Below are 24,791 nucleotides of genomic sequence, written 5' to 3'. Positions count from 1 at the left end.
GCAGCTCAAGTTGGAAGTTTCTGAAGTTGAACTTTAAAAGTCCAAGATCCCCACTTCTATGTTGCAGCAAAGTAAAACAGAACATTGTTTAGGAAGATGCATAAATACATTTTTGAGGTAATGTTAATGTTTGTATCTGTTAAAGACTCAGAAGATCTTTAGTAGTTCTGGTTGCCTAGCTCAGATGCAATATTACCAGCTAACAGTAATGTTTTTACCTCCCAGTAGACGATATCATTGTTAACTGAAGCTTGGAATACTGCTTCTTAAGAAGAAAATACTGTAATCATTATCACCCTATCAGATAGAAATAATAACATGTTTTATGCATCAGCAAATACTTTTCATTCTTTGTTGAGGTATAAAAATATTTTCAGACTTTTGCAAAAAAACAACATGGACTCTATAAAAACTACTTAAAAACTCAAAAAATGTTGTTCAGTCATTGACTGCCCTTAGAAAAGATGGTTCCAAAGATCACACTTCCTGTACTCAAGACGATTCACGTGGAGTCCATTCAGTGTAACACTTTGCCCTTAAAAAAAATGGCAGCACCCTAATTTCCTCGCCCTCTTCCAAGATGGCTTCCTTGACAATCCTGGACCCTATGCTTGGCTCCTCTTCCGGGGCTTGGCAGGGGGCGGGGTCCATTGAGTAACTTGCGTGCTGGAGCCCGCGACGGATGCGCGTATCAGGGCGCAGGCGCGGGGAGGGGGTTGGGAGGAGGGGAAGCGGCGAGTAAGATGGAAGATGAGGAGGTCGCTGAGAGCTGGGAGGAGGCGGCAGACAGCGGGGTAAGGAGGAGCCGCCGCCCTGGGGCAGGGCCGGGAGGGACCCGGCGTGAAGGAAGCCTCCAGGGAGTGGGTCTGAGGTTGGTTATCCCCAAGGAAGGGCCCCACACGCCGGGCCGGGGGTGGTGGAGAGGCCCCCGGTCTCTGAGCTCTGTGAAGGCCTCTTAAAGGGGCCGCGTTCCATTTCTCCCTCCACCTTTGCCCGGTGCGCCTCCTTCCGTCCCCCGACGTGCGCGTCACTCGGGGCGCCCCACCCGCCACCCAAGGCCTCTTTTCTGGGCCCCCGCGCCCGCTCGTTCTCCCGGGCCCCTTTGACCCTTCCTTTCCCGTCGGACTCTCGCCTGAGGCACCATTTTATAAAGTTCATGTGCTTTGATGAGGAGCGACACTGTGTCGTGGTGGGGCGGAGGGGGTGGTGGTGGTGGTGTGCGGATCGGGGCGGCATGCCGGGCTCCGCAGAGGGGCAGGAAGGGAAATAGTCTCTGGGCCCCTCAACTCTCTACTAAAAATCCCCCACTGCTTTGCGCTCTCCGCCACGGTGGGCGAGCGTGGGTTTTTTCCTTTCGGTTTTACTCTGAGAGCCCGTTGCGAACCGGTCTCCCCAGGGGACTCCGCCCGAAAGACCCTCAGCCCAGCGGGCAGCCCGTCTCCCCGGGGACCCAGCCAGCGATCTGAGCCCAGAGGGAGTGTGCTCGCCGGGGTCGAGACGGGCGGGGTGCGATGTGCAGCGTCAAGTAGCCGCATTCCAGGGAAAAGAAGGGGAAATAGTGCTCGCCTTGCTTTGGGGAGTTTTCATTGACTTCCAGAAGCTGTAGGAAAGGAGCTTATCCCAAGCCGGAGCAGCCTAATTCTATTGGGTCCCTGATTCATTGGGCCTTTTCAGCGTCTGTGGCTTCATGGTGACCCGTGGGGAGATGGGGAGATGTCTTTTTTGGCCTCCTTGTGTTTGTGTCTGTTCAGGGCAGGCTCGAGTGACAAATACCTTAGCAGCGGTTCTCAACCTGTGGGTCGCGACCCCTTTGGGGGTCGAACGACCCTTTCACAGGGGTCACCTAAGACCATCAGAAAACACATATATAATTACATATTGTTTTTGTGATTAATCACTATGCTTTAATTGTGTTCAATTCGTAACAATGAGAATACATCCTGCATATCAGATATTTACATGACGACTCATAACAGTAGCAACATTACAGTTATGAAGTAGCAACGAAAATAATGTTATGGTTGGGGGTCACCACAACATGAGGAACTGTATTAAAGGGTCGCGGCATTAGGAAGGTTGAGAACCACTGCCTTAGAGGTTTCCGAGCTGGGAGAGGGGCGAGGGCCGCACGGGAGCTGCGTTTCCCTCTGCAAGTGCCTTTCAGGGCGCTGGTCAGCTCGGGAAGAGGCCGAGAGAATGACCCTCGCAGCGGTGGGTGTATCCGGGAATGTGGACACTTGGCTTTGAAGTTTTTTTTTTTCTGGTGGTTCAGCATTTCCTTCACCGTGTGTGTTTGTCCACGTATCATGATTGAGAATTTGAAGAATTCATGCGTTCAAAAAGTAATTAGTACAGTTCTTAGGGACGACTATCATCCTTGGAATTTGTCTTGAGTAAGGAGAGCAGTTGAAAGATGCTGCCGGGAGCGGCAGGTGACATCTGGGTGTTTATTCAGTGAACAAACATTTTTGAGTGTCTGCTGTGTGCCCGGCAGTGTGTGTGCTGAGCAGTGACTTTGTGCCAGAGAATGCAAAATTTCCGGTAGAGGCATCTATCGCCTACCACTCATAGGAGTGAATCATTCGGGCACCCCTCATGCCAGCCCTCTGCGGAAAAGCGTGGCCTACATTTTGAATGTGACTCAAATGATCAATTTCTTGAGCATCTTAGCCTTTCTTTGTTTTTCTCCATCTATTTTGAAGGGACATGAATTTCTTATATGAAAGGTGTAAGAAAATGGAAAACAAAAGTGAATGAAGGATTCAGAAAGTGGGGATTACTTTAGTTTTCAGGATGGGTAAGTTGCTTCGAGATCAGCTAGCCCAGTACTGCATTTTACAGCTAACTAAACCCCAGAGATGTAAGGTGTAGCTTAAAAATTTCTGGTGCTTGTCCAGTATTCTTTCTACTATGTTTTACTTTAGTAAAACCCTTTAAAAGTTCTAGGTACAGAGATGGAACCCAAACTTTGCATCATTGAGCAGTAACTACCAAAATGCAAGATCCCTTATATTATCTGTTATTTAAGTGAGCCATTGCAACAATCTGGGGAGGCACTATTCTCCTTTAAAAAAAAATTTTTGATGAGAGAGAGAGAAACATTGATTTGTAGTTCCACTTATTTATGCATTCATTGGTTGATTCTTGTGTGTGCCCTGACCAGAAATCAAACCTACAACCTTGACATTTGGGATAACACTTAACCAACTGAGCTAATGCGCCGGGGCCATTATCCTTCTTTTATAAACAAGTAAACTGAGTCTAGGCAGTAACCTGTCTTGCTCAAGGTCACGCAGATAATGAGTAGGGAAGCTGGGATTTGACCCCAAGCCTGTCTGACTCCAAAGCTGTTTTCTTTCTCTAGTATTTTGCTGCCTGGGGACCTGGGGAAGACTTGAGAGTTGGGCATTAACTTTCATTTTTAATGTGTTTACCTCAGACTTATATTTGAAGGCGCTCTCTTTTTTAATGTTTTTATTGATTTTAGAAAGAGGAAGGGAAAAGGAGAGAGAGAGAGAAACATCGATGTGAGAGAGAAACATCAATCAGCTGCCTCCTGCATGCCCCCTACTCGGGATCGAACCTGAAACCTGGGCATGTGCCCTCACTGAGAATCAAACTGGTGACCTTTTGGTGCATTGGATAATGCTCAACTAACTGAGCAACACTGGCCAGGGCTGAGGGCTCTCTTGAATTTAATTCCCTTTTAAAAATTCACAAAGGGTCTTATAAATGTGCACTTTTGAAGGAGAGGAACCAGGGAGGGGGGATTGGAGGGGGTGGTACCCATTCCATCACTGGGAAACCAACTGACTAGTACATGTCTTTCAGTTGCATGTTTAATCTTAGCTTCAGGTTACCCTACCTCCCAATTGATAAATGGTAATGAACATTAAGTTACTCCCTCCTTGCAAATACAAAACAACAACAACAAAAAACCTGAGTCCTGACAGGTGTATGCACTGAAAGGTTGCTGATTCAATTCCCAATCAGGGCACATGCTCAAATTGCGGGCTCTATCCCCAGTAGGGGCTGTGCAGAAGGCAACCAATCCATGTTTTACTCACATCGATGTTTCTGTCACTCCCTCTCCCTTCCTCTTTCTCTAAAAATCAATAAAAATATTTTTTAAAAACCAAACCTGAGTGGCAAGAGGACTAGCAAATGGGAGCTGTTGACTAATTCTTTTTTTTTAATTCTCACATGAGGATATGGTGGTTTTTTTAAAAAATATGTTTTTATTGATCTTTAGAGAGAGAGATAGAAACATCAGTGATGAGAGAGAAACAGCATTGATCAGCTGTCTCCTGCATGCCCCATACTGGGGATTGAGCCCACAACTGGGGCATGTGCCCTGAACTAGTGACCTCCTGGTTCATGGGTCGATGGTCAACCATTGAGTCACACTGGCTTGGCAGGATATGTTTTTATTGATCAGAGAGAGAGAGAGAGAGAAAGAAACGTCAATCAGTTGCCTCCCATGTGCTCCCTGACTGGGGATTGAACCCACAACCTAGCTATGTGCCCTGACCGGAAATCGAACCAGCAACTTTTTGGTGTACAGTATGATGTTCCAACTAACTGAGCCCACCCGGCCAGGACTGTTGACTAATTCTTCAAGTGAACATTCAAACTTTATGAAATCCAGAGACAGTTGTAACCCTGGAAAATAGAGGCTTTTGGTGATCCTTGTCCTTCACACAAAAATGTTGACATTATGTTAGAATTTCTCTCTTGTCAGGACTCCTGAGGTCATGGTTTCCTGCATATCTTCAGAATACTCAGTACAGTACTATTGTGTCATTCCAGGAAGACTAAATTTGAGAAACACCCAAAATATTCTGTAAATAGGCAGCTTTTTGCTTTTAGTTAGTATGGTGAATGCTTCTCTAATATAAAATTGTGCCTTTACCTGTTTCCTCCCAAGGAGTTACATCCCAATCAAAGGACAATTCAAGAAACATAACTTAGGCCTTGGCCAGTGTTTCTCAGTGGATAGAGCGTCAGTCTGTGGACCAAAGGGTCCCAGGTTCGATTCCGATCAAGGGCACATGCCCAGGTTGTGGGCTTGATCCCCAGTAGGGGCCATGCAGGAGGCAGGCAATCAATGATTCTCTCATATCATTGATATTTCTCTCTCTCCCTTTCCTTTCCTCTCTGAAATCAATAAAAATGTTTTTTTAAAAGGGGGGAAAAAAGAAATATAACTTAGGAAATGCTTCTTTAAAAGTATACCGCCTTTGGGAGAAATGCAAATACAAAGTTGAGTTAATATTGATTCTAACTCTAAATTGTGTCCTCTGTTTTAAGCACATCTCAAGGGACAAATAGAGCATTTTGTAATTGGAAGTTATCTTTGTGCTCGCCCCCAAAATTGTATCAACTGTTTGCTCTGTTTCTGTTGGTTTGAAGCTTTATTGTAAGTATCCTGTTGTTTCCTAGTCCATCTTGTTGGTAATGAGATAACCCAGTCCTAGGGGAAGGCAGGTGGTACTTAAATGAAATTGGATTGGTAGGTACTGTAAAGCATTTCCTTGCATCTCAATAGTTGCCTTTTATTCTTTTTTACAAAGGCAAGTCATGTAGCAATTAGAAGGTAATGCATCTAAAGTAAGTTAAAGGATGACCAGTCTTTTGGACTAAGAATTCAGATTTACTTTCTGCCTTCATTGAGCCATTCAGCTGAACTTTACCACATCATTGATTAGGTATAAGCCTGTAGAAGGTGTCAGTAAACATTGAATACCTACTGTGTACCAGGCACTTGGGCACAGTCCAGTGGAGGGCCAGACAGGTAAGGCAGCACCAACTTGGAAGATGAATAGATGGGGTACCATGGCTGGCATCTTGTAGAGAAGGTGGTGCCTAAACTAAGATTCAAAGGACCAGTTGACTTAAGCAGTATTAAGTTTGGGAGGAACAGGTAGAGTGTAGGGCCGATGCCTACGTAGGCAAGGAGGCAGCGAGAGGAAAGAATCCAGCATTGGGAGAGCCAGTATTTCCTTCTGGCTGGAGGGTAGGGTGTTGGCAGGGCTGAGTGGAAAGAGATGAGGCCAGAGAGGTATGCAGGGCCAGATTGGGAAGGGCCTCTTTGTACTTGGTTCTGGGGAGCTGGGCTTTTCCTGAAAGCAGAGGGGACCTTTGAAGGCTTTTTTATTTTTTAATATATTTTATTGATTTCAGAGAGGAAGGGAGAGAGATAGAAACATCAATGATGAGAGAGAATCATTGATTGGCTGCCTCCTGCACGCCCTCCACTGGGGATCGAACCTGCAACCTGGGCATGTGCCCTTCACCGGAATCAAATCCAGTGCCCTTTAGTCCACAGGCCGACGCTCTGTCCACTGAGCCAAACCGGCTAGGGCGTTCTTTTTCTTTTTTAAAGCAGAGTAGTGATATAGTTAGATTTTAATGTAAGAGATAAGAACTTTGATTTACTTCTCTTTCTTTAGGGAAGAGGCCGTTCTCTCTGAAGCATGGCTACAACCACACTTAGAGGAGTCTTCAACACTGCCTGTAGCTGCTGTCGTTATGGAATGTGTACAGTGGCTGTGGGTAGTGGGCAATTAACAGTTATTTCAGGGCTGCCTGGTGCTGATTTCTTTATGCCTGTCTTTGTAGTAAAGAAAGCACTTAAGATTTGTGTATCTGAAAGCACAAATCCTGAAGGAGCCATTTCTAAGCTATTCCTGGTCCTTTTGGGAAGATCGAGTGCTAGAGACTGTGAAGTCCTCCGAGGGGGCTTTCTATAAAGCAATTGGCCAGTTTAGACATGATTGTGTTAAGCAGTCTGTCCCTGGAGCTCTGGAAAAAGATCTGTTTTACTGTGATTTCAAAGAAAGGAGGATAATGGCTTTTCACTAGTAACTTCTCAGCTCTTTTCATTGAGGCTGCATCGGGGGCCTGTTCCCAGCATGCTCTGACTGTTAAGAGAGCTGCCATGGTTGCTGTGAGTTGGAAATTTGGGCAGTCACAAGCCTTCTTGCTTTCCCTTCTATAACAGGAAAGCACTTAGTGGATTGTTTTAAAACTTTTGGTAAAATTCTGCAAGAGAAAGGTGCTGTTATTTAGATCCGATGACTTCAACATACTCTTTCTTTCCACCTCTACACTGTGGTGCTCTCCTCCCTCCCCTGCCCCCGCCACACACACACACACACACACACACACACACACACACGGCAGTTTCTGGCTGTATCAGGTAGCTAGCCTTCACAAGGTGTAGTGTGTTCTTTCCTGCATACTTTCCCAACAGGAATAGAAAATTTTCCTGTCAGGACAACTACTGACTTGTTGGTTTCCTAGGAGAAGATTGAGTTTAGCTACTATATCTGTGGCCAAAATGCAGAATGAACTGGTTTTTTTAAAAGTAGTAACTGTAGAGATTTCTCTTCCCAAGTGTTTTTAACTCTGCTAACCTCTGCCAAGCATGCTTCCCTTTAATGTGAGGTCTATGCAGGATATTGATGTGAAGATAAAGGTTAAAACCAACTACCACAAATGTTACCAATTACCACAATTAGCAACAAATCCCAATAGTGATCCAGTGTAGATAAAGACTATTATCACTGAGGGTAGAATATTTCAAAAAGTCCCTCACAGTAGGTCATCCTCTCCCCACACCAAAGCTCCCTTATAAAATGAACACAGGCAATAAGTAATTCTTTTCTAAAAGGAATAATAAATATGTACTGTTAAAATTACATTCTTCAGGGGCATGGTCCTTAGATGAGCTTGTACAGGGCAGTGATGACGGGAGCCTGGAAAGGTCAGAACTTCCACCTCTCTTCATTGACCTAGAGAGCCAGATTCCCACCCCTCATGTTCTGGCCTTCTTAAAAGCATTTGTGACCCTCCAGAGGTCAGTTGCTTCTGCTATCTAGTTGCACATCTCACGGTGAATGGACATTGCCCATAAGCCTGCAAGCTCCCAAATCCCATAAGCCCTTTTTATTGTATTTTTTCTTTTTTTTTATTGATTAAGGTATTACATGTGTCCTTATCCCCCCATTGCCCCCCCCCCCACTCATGCCCTCACCCCCCTGTTGTCTGTGCCCGTTGGTTAGGCTTATATTTTATTGTATTTTTTTTAATTGATTTCAGAAAGGAAGGAAGAGGGAGAGAGATGGAAACATCAATGATGAGAGAGAATCATTGATTGGCTGCCTCCTGCATGCCCCACACTGGGGATCAAGCCCTCAACCAGGACATGTGTCCTGACCGGGAATTGAACTGTAACCTCCTGGTTCATAGGTCCATGCTCAACACAGAGCCACACCGGCTAGGCCCACAGGCCTTTTTTAGATGGCATCTTGAGGGCTCATTATAGGCCAGGTAGACTGCAGTTTTACATTCATTATTCCATTCAGTCTCAGTGCTCTAATTGGGGTGTAGATTCTATTGCTCATAGTGTTTGGGAGAGGAAATCACAAGAAGTATTCCAGCCCTGGCTGTTGGCTTCACTCTTAGTGACTTTTTTGGATAGTTTGTTTACCTTTGCTTCTCAGCAGATAATTACATAGTTAAGTGCTTTAGTATGCTTAGTTGTTAGTTCCTTTGAAGTATTGTTTGTTTCTCTTAGGCTTAAGTGTGACCCCTGCTTCTGTAGCCTGGATGATGAGCTGATTAAGTTTTGTGTCTCTTGAGGAACTTGAACTCAAGAGCCAAAAGGACAATGCTGCTGTTAGTTGTAATAGTAAGATCAGTGACTGCAAGCGAGATAGACGCTGATTGAAATCTTGACCATAGATGGGAAATAACTTTTTAACTTCTGGCCAGTGGAAAGAGACAATATAAATAATTTCTGCTCCGCTCTCTTGAGAAGATTTAACAACTCTACTATCTTAGGCTCTCTATATCTATAGTTGCAGACGGGCAGTCCTTGGGTATTTGGCCTAAGATTTTGGGGGCTTGTTTCTTAAGTATTGAATACCTTTACCTGGATCTCAGTTGCTCTCCTCTCCTCCGCAGCCCCCCTCCCTACCCCCTCCCATGCTACTATCTGTTACCTATTGTGTCCTGTTCTGCTGGCTTTAGCCATTTAGTTTATTGGCTTGGCCCTGGAGACATTGTTTGCTGTCCCTGCTGAGTACCTTCAATGACTGCACCCTTGGGTGTTTGAATAAAACCTAGTAGTGGGGAGAAGGTATGGTGACTTTGTTCCATCCCCCAAATCTGTTTGTCTGTTTCTTATGGGAGAGGAGCCTTGCTGTCTTCATTTTATAAAAGATAGCAAGGGTTACTAGTCAATAACCCTCTTTCCTCCTCCATGGCAATAGAAATCAGAAGACTAGGTTCAGGGTTCAAATGCCAGGTCTGATTTTTGGACAAATCACTGACTACCTTTCTCTCAGCTTCATTTTCTCATTTGTAAAATTGGATGGATCTGCCTTGCCTGGTGTTGAGAGTTAAATAATGCATCATTCACAGGCAGATGAGTGTGAGGGACATTGTTCCCTTGCTCTCCATTCACTGACAGTGTGGCCTCTGTCCGGTTAGGGTGGGAAGTTCCTAAGACTGGCTGAGGGCTAATATACTGTTTCCTCTAAGAGTTGCATTACTTAGTGTTGTTTGAAAACCAAAAGGGGAAAAACAGTAATGAACCTGAAGAAAGAGGAGCCCCATTAGACTTTATCCCCTATTTTATTCCAGAGGTAGGGCTCACCACCATTACTCCCACCCCTGCTCTGCTTCTTGTTTGTTTATCCTCACCCGAGAATATTTTTTGCATTGATTTTTAGAGAGATTGGGAGTGCGGGAAAATGGGAGTGGGGAGAGAGAAAGAGAGAGAGATATCAATGTAAGAGAGACACATCAATTGGTTGCCTCCCAAACGTGCCCCAACCGAGACTGGGGACGAATCTGCAACCCAGGTACATGCCCTTGATTGGAAATCGAACCTGCGACCCTTGGGTGCAAGGGCTGACATTCTAACCACTGGGCAATACCGGCCAGGCATGCTCCACTTCTTTAAGGTAAAGTTGGCTGTATGGATTCCCTGCCTCATGGAGACCCTTTGAAGAGTCACTCAAAGCAGAACAATACACTGTCTCAATATGGCAGTTACAAAGTTTTTGAGGCCCTCCAGCCTAGGATACATCTAAATTGTTAGGCCTGTTCTCTGCTGAAGAATTATATCCTTGTGGGTACTCTTCATAGATTTAAGATCTGGACTTCCGATTTCAGCTCGTGGTCTGCTCCTTGGCCTGGGTGCGGGCAGGCTGGTATTACTTGTCAGCCTTTATCCTACCTTATTCATTCCTGTGGCCACCCAGCCACTCTCCCGAATCTTTTTCCTTTTTCCTTTTGAGGTTTAGGGTTCAGTTCTGTTGCTTGCTAGTTGAGAGGCTTTAGGCAAATCACTTAACTTCAGAGCATCCCGCAAGGCTGCTGTATATCCCAGGGGTTGTGGTGAGGATTCGAGGTGGTAAAGGGAGGACACAATGTCTTCCTTACACATACCTCTGGCTGGAGAATGCTGCTGCCACCACCACTGCTGAGAAATTCCTAAGGCAGCCTTAGCTCTTATTTTGAATATGAATAGTGTCTCTGATTTCAGACCCAGATAGACCGAGTTCATATTCTGGCTTCCTAGTCACTAAAGATGGACAATAAACAATAATGTTCTATTTATATATATACATATACATGTGTGTACTATACACACACACACACAATGAAGAAAAATAAAGCAGATTAAGGGCATATAAAATGACTGGCAGGGGTGCCATTTTGTAAAAAAAAAGTCTGAGGCGGCCTCAAATAAAGATAGGCAAAGCGACCTGAAGGAAGTGAGAGTGCACACTGCGCAGAAGCTGGCAGAAGTGCATTCAGGCAGAGGGAGCTGCCAGTGCAAAGGCCCTCGGACTGGAGCGTGTTTGTTTTACCTGAGGAACAATGGGGGCCAATATGATGGAGTGAATTTTATTTTACATGAAAATTACCTCAGTTATAAAAAAGGGGCTCCTAGCTGGTTTAGCTCAGTGGATAGAGTGTTGGTACGAGGACTCAAGGGTCCTGTGTTTGATTCCGGTCAACGGCATGTGCCTCAGTTGCAGGCTCCACCCCCAGCCCTGGTTGATGCGTATGCGGGAGGCACCCAATCCATGTCTCTTTCCCTCCCTTCCACTCTATAAAAATCAATGGAAAAAGATCCTCAGGTGAGGATTAACAACAACAACAAAAAGTATAAAGAAATAGGTGAAATCAATTGAAAAATTTTTATTTTTTTAAATACTTATATTTTTTTATTGATTTTAGAGAGGAAGGGAGAGGGAGAGAGAGATAGAAACATCAACAATGAGAGAGAATCATTGATTGGCCGCCTCCAACATGCCCCCCACTGGGGATTGAGCCCCCAACCTGGGCATGTGCCCTTGTCCAGAATCGAACCCGGGACCTTTCTGTTTGTAGGCTCTATCCATCCACTGAGCAAAACTGGCCAGGGCTAAGTAATTTTTTAATATGTTTTTTTATTGATTTCAGAAGGGAAGGAAGAGGGAGAGAGATAGAAACATCAGTGAATGGAACCTTCAAACAGACTAACTTGAATATATATTAAAAAGGCAGCTGATGAATTTATGACCTAGATGTCCCCCGTAGATCCTCTTGTCTCTCAACTTACGAATTCTACTTCTTTTAACTTACCCAATCATGTTTCTCAGGAGTTGAGTTAATTCTTTGAACCTGGTGATGATCTTGAAGCATCACTGTAGAATCAAACCTGGCGTGATGTGACTGGTGCTTTAGCCAGGGGAGGTAGGATAAGCAGGAGCACTGGTGATGGCCAGCCCTACCGGGCAGGACATTGCCACACCACTGACGTAGAGAAACAAGACAGGGATGAACCAGAATTAAACTAACCAATGTGAGAGTTGTTTAGAAAAGTCTCTATGGATTGTACATCTGGACTTGAAAATAGCCAGTGATGCATTTTCAGGTACAAGGATCTTTCTTTCTTTCTTTCTTTCTTTCTTTCTTTCTTTCTTTCTTTCTTTCTTTCTTTCTTTCTTTCTTCTTTCTCTCTCTCTCTCTCTCTCTCTCTCTCTCTTTCTCTTTCTTTTTTAAAATATATTTTTATTGATTTCTGAGAAGGGAGAGGGAGAGAAAGATAGAAACATCAATGATGAGAGAGAATCATTGGTTGGCTGCCTCCTGCACATCCCACACTGGGGATCCAGCCCGCAACCCAGGCATATGCCCTGACTGGGAATCGAACCGTGACTTCCTGGTTCATAGGTCGACGCTCAACCACTGAACCACGCCAGCCAGACGAGACCTATCTGATAGTTTTAGACCAAATCCCATCCAGATGCGTGGTGTGGGAGACATAGGTGCTTTGCTGGGGAGACCGCTCTCCCAGGAGACCCTGTCACAAGCAACCCTGTAGCCAAGGGAATGGGTGCTGATGTCCTGTCCAAGAATTAAAGCAATTAGGACCAGCATGGGCACTGCCTGCTATGGTGGAGTTCAGGGCCAAGCTGTGTTGGAAGTTATTTCTGTCTTCTATTGCTTCACAGGAACTTCTTTTTTCTCTTCTTCTTTTTTTAAATATGTTTTTATTAATTTTGGAGAGGAAGGGAGAGGGAGAGAGAGATAGAGACATCAATGATGAGAGAGAATCATTGATCGGCTGCCTCCTGCATGCCCTTCACTGGAGATTGAGCCCACAACCCAGGCATGACCAGGAATGAAACCATGACCTCCTGGTTCATGGGTCGACACGCAACCACTGAGCGACACCGGCCAGGCTACTTTTTTCTAAAATGGTGGCATTGTGTTCATCAGGACTGTCAGGCTCTGGCTCTGAGAGTCAACCTTGTTCTCCTCTCAGGGCTCATGTTTCTTCTGCAGAGCCCCTACTTGTAGGTGTGTGCTTCCCAATTTGGGAGAGCTGGACAAGGCCATATGAGCCTGTGGGACATAGTGGTTCACAGAGCGCAAGATGATTCCCTATTCCTTGAGTTTGAGAGAAAAATCAGAAAATGTCATCTTCTGAATTGCAAACTGACAAAGGCAAATTATCTGAGAAAAGCTACATAGTAACTATTGCTGATAAAAAGGGGTTATTTTCTAACTCAGCTGGTGCCTCTTAGACTTCCATTCACTACAAGATGACTTGGATTCTTAGGGGTCTGTTAGTTGCATTGATGACCAGAGGATTCTGGTTATCAGAGAGGGGTGCGATGGTGGAGTAGGACTTTGCTCCTTTGGCACCATGGAGGAGGCCCTGCGGAGCAGGCAGCAGCAGGTCAGGCACCCAGTCCCGCCACCATAGTGTAACAGGTGCAGATTTAGGTTCGTTCACTCTCTCTCTTGTGAGTTTGGCTCGTTTGAATCAGTCCCCAGGGCTTCATCACCCCTGGGTGAACTGATAAAATCTGTTTCTTGAACATTCAGGACTGGACAGGACATCTGTGATGGTGCTGTACTTGCTGTACTTTGTACTTTGCCTGTTTATTTCTCTTCTCTCCTTACCTTTTTTTCTTTCTTCATCCATCTCTTGCTATTACAGGAGTGACCCTGTCATTGTAATCTGCCTGCCCTTGCAGATACATTCCTGTTCTCTGTCTCCTTTGTTCCTCTTGAAGATTGTGGCTATTTTACAAATTAGGCTGCTTGAGGAGTCCCCAACCTTGCTCTTCCCCTCTTATGCTTCCATCCCCTAACTTTTGCCAGAGGCTCACACAAGCATCATCACTGCAAGGTTAAGGTCAGCAGCAGGCAGTGAAGCTGTGCTTTTTCCTCAGGTGAGTTGAATTTGCAGGTATTAACATCTGATTTCATTCACCTTGTGGCTGTGGCCTCTCCTTTCCTCCCGCAAGGTACTTCATGATGTCCTGCCTCCACTTTTTCCTCTGGTTTCGCTTTTTCTCTCAGATCAAGAAGTAGACCTCTCATTTTTGTAGAGGGGTAGCCCCACAGGGCAAGTGATACCTGAGTTTGATAACAGATCTTTTGTTTAGGGTTTTGACCCAAGGAAAGGAGGCCACCCACTTACCAAAGCACAGAGCACTCCTTCGCTTCTGCAGTGTGCCCAGTGCTACTTGGCAAAAAGCAGTCTTCCCAGGAGAAGCCATAGGAAATCAAACTTTTTTAGCACCTTGCCTCTGATGTGCTTATGCCCTGACACTTGCCTTGTGCCATATGACCCTCAGAGCAGAGTCAAAGAGTGATGAGCTTATGGCTTTCTTTCACTAGCCATGGAGGTTCAGCTTCTAACACAGGAGGAGCCTTGACCTTGGGCTGGGGCTCTGCATCCTTGTAAAAGGAGAAGGTGCCCTTCCGTAGTACGATTCCTTGTTGGGGCCCACTTCTAGATACTTCCTCACAAAACATTGAGGACTCTTTAATCCCATTGGACTGTTTTCGTCTCTGGAGAAGATGGATATTCTCCTGTAGTGCACACTGTAGGAGAGTTTCCATTCGATCCAGCTCTTCAGAGAATGAGTCTGAGAGCAGATTAATTGCCAGTCCTTATCCAAGTAGAGAACGGACTGACTCATGATACCTGGATAGACTCCAGAGGGAGATGCAGTGCCCTCTCCCGCTGCTGGCAGAGCACTCCCTCTCCTGCTTGGACGGCTCTGAGCTCACTGGTATCCAGTGACCATCTGGAGATGGCAGGATCAGCTTTCCACCAGAGCTGCCGGGTTTATATGCCACTCTAATCTGATGGAAGAATTCCTCAGCTCTGATAACCTGTCCTGTCTGATGGGTTGGAGTTTGATGGGAGTGTTAGTTATTAGAGTGCCAGGGGGCAGTGTGGAATTCAGGGGAGCGGAGGGAGTGAGGATCAATGGCTTTACCAGCATTTCCATGGATTTGAGCAATTGTGAGCAGCACCGGGTTAGGGCTCCAGAAGCTTTAGTTCTAGGGCTACCTCTTCGGTGCCTCGTCTGTGACCTTGGGTAAGTTCCTTGACCTCTCTGAGCCACATCACCCTCATCTGACAAACAAAAGCTACTTTGTCTATCACACAGGGTTGGTGTGAGCAGAAAATGAGTGGGAAAGTGTATGATAACCATAAAGCATCATATTGATGTAGGCATTTTTATTTATTTTTTTAAAATATATTTTTATTGATTTCAGAGAGGAAGGGAGAGGGAGAGAGCGATAGAAACACCAATGTTGAGAGAGAATCATTGATTGGCTGCCTCCTGCACGCCCCACACTGGGAATTGTGCCCGCAACCCAGGCATGTGCCCTTGACTAGAATCGAACCTGGGACCCTTCAGTCTGCAGGCCGACGCTCTATCCACCAAGCCAAACCAGCTAGGGCGTAGGCATTATTTTTAAAGCCAGTAGTTTTATATTACATGCCAAGGATGCTGGTCATGTTCTAGTTTGGGGACAGAGGCACATTTACTTAGACACGGCCCATCTGCCCTCTTAAAGGGCTTTTCTGCACTCAGGCTCCGTTTCCTGGGTCTGGGCAGATTCCCTATTTTCCCTAGGACCTTAGAGAGGAAAGGTAGATGAGGCCCCTCAAATTGAGCTAATGTAATGTGTATTTTACCACAGTTTAAAAAAAATCAGCTAGTGTATTGGGCCCATTTGCCTACATGTCTTATTTGGCCCTCACAGTGATATGAAAGCAAGAGTTCATGTAACAAAGTTTAAAAATGTATAGCTTTCCCTTAAAATCTTGATAGGTTTCTCCTAAAATAGCAGAGCAAGTGCCCTTTGGTGCCTTTGTAGCTAGCCCCTTCCTTTCCCCACTGTGCTCCCTGCGTACGGAGTTTGGTTACTGGCCTGTGGAGGCATTTAGTGTTAACCCTGTTTAAAGGTATCTAAGGGAACCTAAATCCCACACATGGTAAACTTTGCATTTATTTGGAGGAACTTGAATAGGCAGTGTCATTTTTAGACTGGAGCAAAATGATACATTGTGAAACTTTAAAACCATAAGTTATTTGTGGTAAGCCTTGAAAAGCCCTTAAAAGGTAATGGACATTAGACTAAGGTTAGACAATATTTACTTAGGCAATATCACTGGTATTAATTTTGAAAAAAACTTAGAATTGTAGTTCTGACAAACTGTGCTTTGGCATAGATTTTCTCTGAGTGTCTGTCAGTTCACAGAAAACTTCCAGGTCATTCCCTGCCTCTAGGTGCCCCTTTTTCATTCTGTCAGTAAACAGTCACTGGGTACCACCTTGTGTTCCAAAGTTTGAGTGAGAGGTTTTCCATTCTAGAGGTTTCCTAGCCAGAGGGTTCATGGTACCTACCCTCAGAATATAGTCTGCTGTGCTTGCCTAAATATATTTTGGGTCTTTCATAAAACAAAATATTTTAAACAACTTAACACCAATCGAAATGAGTATCATTGTCAGACTGGATTTAAGTTTAGGTTCATGTTGTTCATAGGAGACAAAAATAAGGACATTGGAAAGATGAAAACTAAAAGAGAAACATATTTCAGGGGAATACTAAACAAAAGAAAATGGGCACAGCTTTATTAATACTAAACAATAGATTTATTTTTAGAGAAACATTGATTTCTTGTTCCACTTACTTATGCATTCATTGGTTGATTCTTGTATGTGCCCTGACTGGGGATCGAGCCTGCTACATTGGTGTATCGATTGGGTCAATGAGCTACCCAGCTTAGGCCTAAACAATAGATTTTAAGGCAAAAAATGATCACTTCATAATAATAAACCTTAATTTACTGGAAAGAATAATTCCTGGTCCTTCACATAGTCAGTAGTTCAAACAAATTAGTAAGAATTTAGAAGATTTGAACCATACAGTTAACCAGCTTGAAGTGCACCTATAACTGCAGAATACAGTCATTCTCAGGACATGTAGCGCATATGGGCCATTCACTGGGCCCCGAGGTGATCTCAGCAAATTTCAAAGACTTTGTACTAAGGCAGTGATTCTTAAAAGTTTGCAAGTAATATACTCCTTTGAAAATCCCATGTATCTTATAAGTTAGGGTTTCTGAACTTCAGCACTACTGACATTTGGGACCAGATAATTCTTTGCTGTGGGGGCTGTTCTCTCTAGTATAGGATTTTCACAGCATCCCTAGCCTGTATCCACTAGATGCCAGAAGTACCTCCCTTCCAGTAGTGACAACCCAGAATGTCTCCAGACAATGCCAAACTTGCAAGGTTGGTGGTCACTATCAGCCTTGGTGGAGAATTGCTGTTACAGATCTTCTCTCCAGAGAAGTACATAATTTTGCATACAGTTTCTTCCCTCTCCAGTATCTAGATCACTGGTTCTCAACCTTGGCTGCACATTAGAATCACCTGGGAATCTTTTTAAAATCCTGATTTCTGGGCCTCATCCTCCGGAAATTCTGTTTCTTTGTTACTAATGTTGTGGGCTCACCCCATAACAAAGAAACAGAATTTCCGGAGGATGAGGCCCAGAAATCAGGATTTTAAAAAGATTCCCAGGTGATGCTAATGTGCAGCCAAGGTTGAGAACCACTGATCTAGATGGTCTTGCCGTCACTGAAGATAGTTTAGTTGGGACGTTTTGTAAGAAAAAGCGGCGGGTCAACCAAGGAGCCTGGACGTCTGGTCTGTGCTCGTTCCACAGCTTCCAGTGTGTAGGCTTCATGGAGTTCCTGGTGCTGAGGGTCTGAGGCTTGAGACTGCCATTGAGTTCCACTTCTGTTTTGTTCTAGGCCTTTTGCTAGGTGCTAATTACAGACAATTCATATCCATGACAGTGAAAAAAATAAAATAAAATGTGATACATGAAGGAATGAAAAAGGGAGACCTTATCTCTGAGGAGCAGGCAATTTAACTATATGGGACCACAGACCTTACAAAGGAGAGGTGGACAGCCATGCTGGGTTTTGCAGGATAAAAAGGAGTTTGCAGGGGGAGGACATTGCATGCAGGTGGACCAGCACCCTAGGTTCCGGGGGTTAGTAAGAGCTCAGTGTTGCTGTGGTGTAAAAAAGAAACAAAAGATAAAGGTCTGGGTGAGGTGTGCTTAGGAGCTTGGACTTGATCGGTCAAGTAGTTGAAGTATTTTAAGTGGGGAAGTGACACAATCAGACGTGTTTAGAAAGGTGATTTGAGTGGCTCTGTGAAGGACAGCTGGGAGGCCAGGAGACTAGTGGAAGGCAATGCAAAGAACCCAGCTGAGTAATGAGGTCTAGAACTATCACTGCGGCTGTGGGAACGGAGGGAGATGAACCCGCAAGGAGTCAGGTCCCCAGACCCCAGAGTTTAGTAAAGGGAGCTCCGCGTCCATTATTTCGAAGGACACAGTCATGTCCCTGGCCAGAGAGGACACTGCCCTTAGCTCTGAAAATAAAGGCGTAAGTTTTTATTTGAGAGAGATTTTTTTCCACTTTTTATATACATTTTTTTCCTCTAGGAAATAGACAGACGGTTGGAAAAAAAACTGAAGATCACACAAAAGGAGAGGTAAGGCTACTGTCTGGTCTGAGGACTCATGCTCTCTGCCATTTGAGAGCTGGGCAGTCAGCGGTGTTCTCCAGCCGGCTCTTAGGGTTGCAGGTCAGGCTCTTGGGCAGTGAATCCTTCCCTCAAGCATGTGGTGGCTCGAGGTTTGGGAGTGAGGCTGGAGTTTCCTCCCTCAGTGCGCACCCTGTGTGAGGTGGTTTGATGAAAGTGGGGAGGTGACAAGTCAGAAGACTTGGGTTTAGGCCTGGCTCTGCTCCCAATTGCTCTGATGTTTGGGACGATCCCCCCACCCCCCACCCCTGGTCTGGACATCAGTTTCTTTCTCTCTACCATAAGGAGGTTGGACAGATGATTTCTCTGGGCCTTCTGTGACTCGGTGGCTTAGGGCGTTATGGGGTATCCTGGAAGAAAAGATTCTCAGAACTTCTTAGACCTTGAGAGATAGCTTCATCCCCCAGCTTCAAAGCAAAGGCAGTGGGTTTCCAAAGCAGGTGGAAGGTGACTTCAGCAGTCTGTCTTTGGGCTCAGGTAACCTGCCAGCTTCCCACAGGGACAAGGGAAGGAAGGAGGAAGAGAGGGCCTCTCTGGACTTGCCTAAGGGGCTGCACAGATATTCCCCACCTGCCCGCCCAGCAGCTTTCCTGGTTCCCTTCCTCTTAGATCAGATTGCTGGCTCCTTGTCTGTCTGCTCATCTCAGCAACTACACTAACACCTGGTTACAGTCCCCTTGCCATGCCATTCCTGTCCTGCCCAGAACTTACTTTAGTTCCCCTGACAGCAGCTGGGCTCCTCCAGTGCCTACCCCTCCTGACAATCAAGAGTCTACTGACAGCCCCCTGTGGGCTGTTCGGTTCTGAAGAGAAGCTAGTTGACGGCTCTGGGGAGGATCTTGGTGGCTGTTAAGGGGTGGTCATTCCTGCTTGGATCCCTTTTCCCCTGTGGCTTTTGTTTCTTTTCCTTCCTATGTTGTTTTCCACCTCTCCTTGTGGACACATCGCCTGATGTGCACATCCACCAGCCTTGGACAATGCTTCCACTGCCAAGCACTGTTTCTAGGATCGTCCTTCACCCCAACCCCGCCGCGTGCAGCATACCAGAGCGCCCTGGTGAGGGAGGGGTCTCTGCTCAGGAGCTCTTCTGAAGAGGTGATCCAGTTGTTTGGTGGAGCTTGTCTCTGGGAGGCACAAGTCACTTACCAGAAGGCTGAGGCAGTTTGGTAAATCCTGTCTTGGTGCCAGGCAGGGATGGCGGAGCGGGCTCCTTGGTAGTTTGGTTTGAGCACATGTGGTGGGAGACCTTGTTGGGAGTAAACACTTTGCTGACCCCAAGCTAAGGGGCTCCCACCACACCAGCCTGTTAACACTCTGATCTGTATAGGGAAGTTGGGATTTTAACAGAAGTCATTGGATTCTGGACCTGAAATATTTTGCCACAGGGGCCATGGAGTGGTTGATGTAATTGTAATGAACATGAATAGAAGTCCAAGAAAATGAGATGGTGTTCCAGCCTCTTTGCCTGGGGTTAGGTCTAAGGAGCAGACCTGTGGATTGTGTGAGCTTATGGCAAGGTTGCTCTTTGAGAAACCCTTCCTGAGGAATGAGAATTCTGATGTCTGGTCAGAGGCCAGAGAATAATGAATAGAAATTGGAGGTGGAAAAAAGTAAAAATAAATTAAAAACGGGGGGGTGGGGGAGAAATAGGTGTAGGAGGAGGAAAGTGATCAGGAGTGGGTGTGGGACATGGATGGGGCCTCTTCAATCAAGGATAGGAGTTGTGAAGCTGTGTTTGCTCTTTGTCAGCAGGAAATCCAAATCTCCTCCCAAAGTGCCCATTGTGATTCAGGACGATAGCCTTCCCACCGGCCCCCCCCCACAGATCCGCATCCTCAAGAGGCCCACCAGCAACGGTGTGGTCAGCAGCCCCAACTCCACCAGCAGGCCAGCCCTTCCTGTCAAGTCCCTAGCACAGCGGGAGGCAGAGTACGCAGAAGCCCGGAAGCGGATCCTGGGCAGCGCCAGCCCCGAGGAGGAACAAGAGAAACCCATCCTCGACAGGTGAGTGTAGCTGGCAGGGCTGACTGTGGACCACCCCACCAGGCCATGAGGAGGAGGAGGAGAAGAGAGCTTGGCTGCAAGCCATTGTCTCTCTAACTATTCACTTGGCAGAGAAGAAAAAGTCCATTTCCTTTAGTCTTTCACAGTAATATCAGTCACCCATTAACCACATGATTTGCAGAGAAGCAGGAGGAAAGCAGTGGCAGGTGCTGGCTCACTCTATTGAGCTTTGGGTTAGGAGTCTTTACCTTGGCCCAACGCTCTGGAAAGTCTGTGCTTATGGTTCTGCGAAGGATGTACTTACTGTCCATGGTCACTGCCTCTGGACAGCTTGGCCCTTGAGCACTCCCCCTGCCTCCAGATGAATGATGGTCAGACCGGGGGGCCGAGTGCTACAGGTGCCAGAGGTGGACATGGGCCACCTGCCCCATTTAGGAGCTTTCCAGCCTGGAGGTGCTCTGAGTCCACTTGCCAAAGAAGCAAGCTCAGGGAGCCAGAGTCGGCTAATAGCCATGGTGACTTCTGCCCCAGCTGCAGGGGTGGTTGGTTTTAAGATTTGGGGTCCTCTTTTCAATCCTTTTTCAGGCCTCCCTCTGATCTTCTTCCCTTCAGGCCAACCAGGATCTCCCAACCCGAAGACAGCAGGCAGCCCAATAATGTGATCAGACAGCCTTTGGGTCCTGATGGGTCACAAGGCTTCAAACAGCGCAGATAAATGTGGGCAAGAAAGAATGCTGCCGCCGTCACCACCTCCTGGGTCGTCCGCCACGGGTCGCACTGCCGTGGCAGACAACTGGACTTGAGCAGAGGGAAGGACCTGATTAACTTGCACTGTGATCCCTTTTGCTCCTCCCACTGTGACCTTGAACCCCATGCACTGTGACCTCCCCCTTTTCCCCCTTCCCACTGTGATTGGCATGTCTACAAGGGCTGTCCCAAGTCAATGGAAAGGGAAAGGATGGGGGTTAGGGGACTTAAGAGAGTCAGACAGTGCCACTTGGCCACTTGGGGTAAAGCCAGTGCCAGCAATAACAGTTTATCATGCTCATTAATTTGGGATTTCAAAACAAATGAGAACTCCCATCCACCCACCCCCAAGTGCATGTCTTCGTCACTTAAAAGCAAGTTCCATTTGAAAATTATCCTCTTTTTTTTTTTCTTCCTATTTTTGTTTGTTTATACAAATACTGATTTGCAAGGAAAAGTGCATGGGAAGGGTTTTAGCAGTTTAATGAATTTTTAATTAAGAAAGGGTAGTTTGGTAGTCTACTTAAAAATGTTTCTGGGAAATTTACTAGAAACATTAACCAATAGGTTTTTGGTGAGCTTAGCTTCTGTATTCCTACTGCCGCCCAGAAAAGGGGCAGGGCTCTGTAGCCGCCAGGACAGATGAGCACCCCATGCCTATACCTCCCTCCCCCCAGCTAAGTCCCAGGGCATCATGGCCCTACCTGGAGACTGGGCTCGTTCTATAGGCTCAGAGAGCCTGGGGAGGGTGCCAACCCCACCTCTAGTATTTTGGGAGACAGGGAAAGTGAAGAGACTTTCCCTTCCCAACCCCCTCAGGGTGGTTCCCTACCAGCCAGGCTTGCTACTTCTAGAAGAGAGCAGGGAGTGAGACTGCACTCCTGAGCTTAGAAGTAAATGATGCGAGGCTTGCTCAGTATTTTGCTGTCAGCACAAGGAAAGCCAGGAGAGGGTCTGGCTCCAGGGCTCAGCCTCCTGCCTAGTGTGGTCAGAAGGTGTCTGTGGAGTGCCATCTCCAGTGATGGCAGCAGCTCGGCAACTATAGCTGGTACATTTCCTTTGTGAAATCGCTACCTTGGGAGCAGGCCATTCTGAATACATATGGGGAAAGACAAGCTGTGCGTTGCAGATTGGTGATGACAGACTGGTTCCCCATAGTCCTAGGCTACCCTTCACCCTTTTTCCAGAGCAAGGGCCTGGAATGAAGGCAGTTTCCCCTCTGTCCCTGGAGCCTAGGGATTTGCTTTGGCTCCTTGAGGTGGAAGAGACTAAGAGGGCAGCTGCCCAGAGCAGCTCTGTGTGTACAGTCTGGCCCTCTCAGGCTTTCTCTGGTCTCTTCTGTTGCACTGCGCCTTATCCCTCAGCCAGCCGGCCAGCCTCCCACTCAGTGGATGAGTTTTGGAGTGGCGGGTGTGATGTTTTTGTGATTAGAGCAGCTTGTGGTGGCCAAGGTGGCAAGCTAGGTTTTGGAGTCTCACTCTACCTTTGTTCTCCTGGCTCTTGGCCTTGCCCTGTGGGAATGTAGGCCAGGCTCAGCAAGCCATGTCCCACTACATTTTCCCCTGAGAAGGAAGGGCCAGCTGCCAGTTGAATCAGCAACTAGTCCGCAGCACAGTCTTGTAACTGTGTGAAGCCAGGTAATTGTCTATGAGCGGAGCTGGAACAGAGCTTCAGTCAGTAAGAACCTACAGGTTGTGGAGTTGTGACCATAGACTATTCTGGCAGGGAATTACCTCCAGGCGTGGGCAAGGGAGAAGGTTGATTGCTGTCTTTATAGTTCCACTGCCCTGACCAAGTTTCCTCATCCTAAATGTGTAGTGTCCATCCCTCATGTCATAGTGGTTTCTGGCCCAAAGTGAGACTGTCCTTTCAGTTGGAGAAGGGCACAGAGGTCGGCCAGGTGGAAAGGCCAGAGTGCTGATTGCCCAGCCATTGGGACAGCCTGTTCTTGCCCCCCTCCCCTAATGGAGCCAGAGGGAAGACTGGCTGATGGGTGTCTGTGGACGAGGATATAGTAGGGACTGGTGCTCCCACCTCCCTCTGGCCAAAGATGGGGCTCTGCCCACTGTGTGCCTGTACCTCCTTGGCTTCCCAGATGGAGAGGTAGCAAATTTTTAAAAAAGAAAAACGAAAACAGTGAACTATTGTGTTGGGGGAGGTGGGAAGGGAGATGGGAGAACGGTTTGGGGTGGTTGTGTGTGTGTGTGTGTGTGTGTGTGTGTGTGTGTGTGTTGGTAGTTGTCTGTAACTTTCCTTAAGTGCTTTTTTTTTTTAACTTTTTTAAGTTTTTAAGTAAGCTGCGGGCTTTGGCTTAGAAAACCCCAGGGGGTTGTGGGGGGCAGAAACCTGAGGCTGCTGCCCTTTATCTGCCTTCATGGTACTGTCCCTTTCCCCCAGCTCCTCCCTGACCCCATGAGCCAGGCCTCAGACCTTCCAGCTAACTGCTTCCCATGAGCCACTACTCTGTTGTCAGCCTATAACCAAAGGAGCTGGGGGTCTGGGCCTGGTGACCAACCCTTCTCAGCCCACTCAATCAGGGTGCTCCCCACCTGCAGGCAGGAGGCAACACCCTATCTGCTACCATCAGCCCCTTCCAGAGCCCACTGCCCCGCCCTGCCCTGTCCAGTCCAGCCATACCCTGCTCTGCCCCATCTGGGGATGCTCTGCTCAGGGACGGGCCGGTAGGGCTACCCCAGCCTCCCTGCTAAGCAGAGACTCTGGAAACCTGTGGGGTCCTGTTTTCTGGCCATGTGATTCCAAGGGTGCACATGGGCCCCTTGGGTGTCTGAACAGAAGGGCATGGGAGGGAGGGTTGCACCCCTGCAGTCCTGCTCTGCTGATCTAGCGGGCAGCTGCCCACCCCACCCCGCACCGCAGGCTCCTGAGTCGGCAGATTAAGCATTTTATAAATTGTATTTTAAATACATGTTTTAAACTTGTCAGAGCCTTGTCCTCATTTCAGTCCCTGGCCTCCTAACTTCTTGCTGTGGCTGCTTATTTAACCACTGGGAGCTACCTCTGCTCAGTCCCAGGGAGGGGCTCGCTCTCTGTTAGAGAAGTAGGTCTGAGGTGGTGTGTGTGTTGGGGGGTAAGGACCCACACCTTTAGGCTCCAAGGGAAGGGGACCCCTAGGCCCTGGGGCTCTGTTGGTGAGAACATGGGTGAGGCCCTTCCTGCTCTTCCATGGGGTCTGCCCCTTTCAGGGGTCTTTCCCAGGTACTTCCCTTATGTTCCCCATTCCCTTTGAGCAAGGAGGGAGAATTCCTGCCCTTGGGGGCTCCTAGTCCAAAAGGAACAGCTCAGCTGAGGAAAATCCCAGCTTTGTCCTTGAGAGTACACAGGGCCACGTCCAGCCAGAGCCCCAACCCTGGGCAGGGTTTTGAGGTACATCTTGCTTCAGGGGTTCCCAAGCCTAAGGGAGGCTGGGTCCCTGTGCCCTGAGAGCCCAGTAGAGGGATGAGAACCTGGGTGGGGGTCTTTCCTGGCACCAGGAAGCAGGTGAGTGCCCAGAGGGCAGGGGCCCCAGCACCAGGCACAAAGGCTGAGGTTCTTGGTGTTTATTGGCTTACCAGGCCACAAAAGCAAAATCCA

The 24,791-nt window shown here is 47.0% G+C and overlaps 1 protein-coding gene across 6 annotated transcripts; it reads left to right on the top strand.

Moving 5' to 3' along the window:
- The first annotated feature begins 683 nt into the window (after positions 1-683).
- SZRD1 (SUZ RNA binding domain containing 1) lies at positions 684-24,142 on the top strand. Of its 6 annotated transcripts, none has more exons than XM_023746687.1 (5): positions 695-794; positions 17,019-17,120; positions 18,349-18,398; positions 19,418-19,544; positions 20,199-20,334. In XM_023746687.1, the coding sequence occupies exons 1-5, from the start codon at positions 744-746 to the stop codon at positions 20,247-20,249; spliced, it is 381 nt and encodes a 126-aa protein (XP_023602455.1). In that variant the 5' UTR covers positions 695-743; the 3' UTR covers positions 20,250-20,334. The 6 variants fall into 6 exon arrangements, with proteins under 6 accessions (XP_006105808.1, XP_006105807.1, XP_023602455.1 ...); XM_023746688.1 differs by having other exon boundaries at positions 696-794; positions 20,202-20,339; XM_023746686.1 differs by lacking the exon at positions 19,418-19,544 and adding an exon at positions 21,066-24,142 and having other exon boundaries at positions 712-794; positions 20,202-20,453.
- The last annotated feature ends 649 nt before the right edge of the window (positions 24,143-24,791 follow it).

This window comes from Myotis lucifugus, unplaced genomic scaffold (genome assembly GCF_000147115.1).
Source record: "Myotis lucifugus unplaced genomic scaffold, Myoluc2.0 scaffold_720, whole genome shotgun sequence".
Lineage (NCBI taxonomy): Eukaryota > Metazoa > Chordata > Mammalia > Chiroptera > Vespertilionidae > Myotis > Myotis lucifugus.
This window is presented reverse-complemented; position numbering and strand designations above follow the sequence as displayed.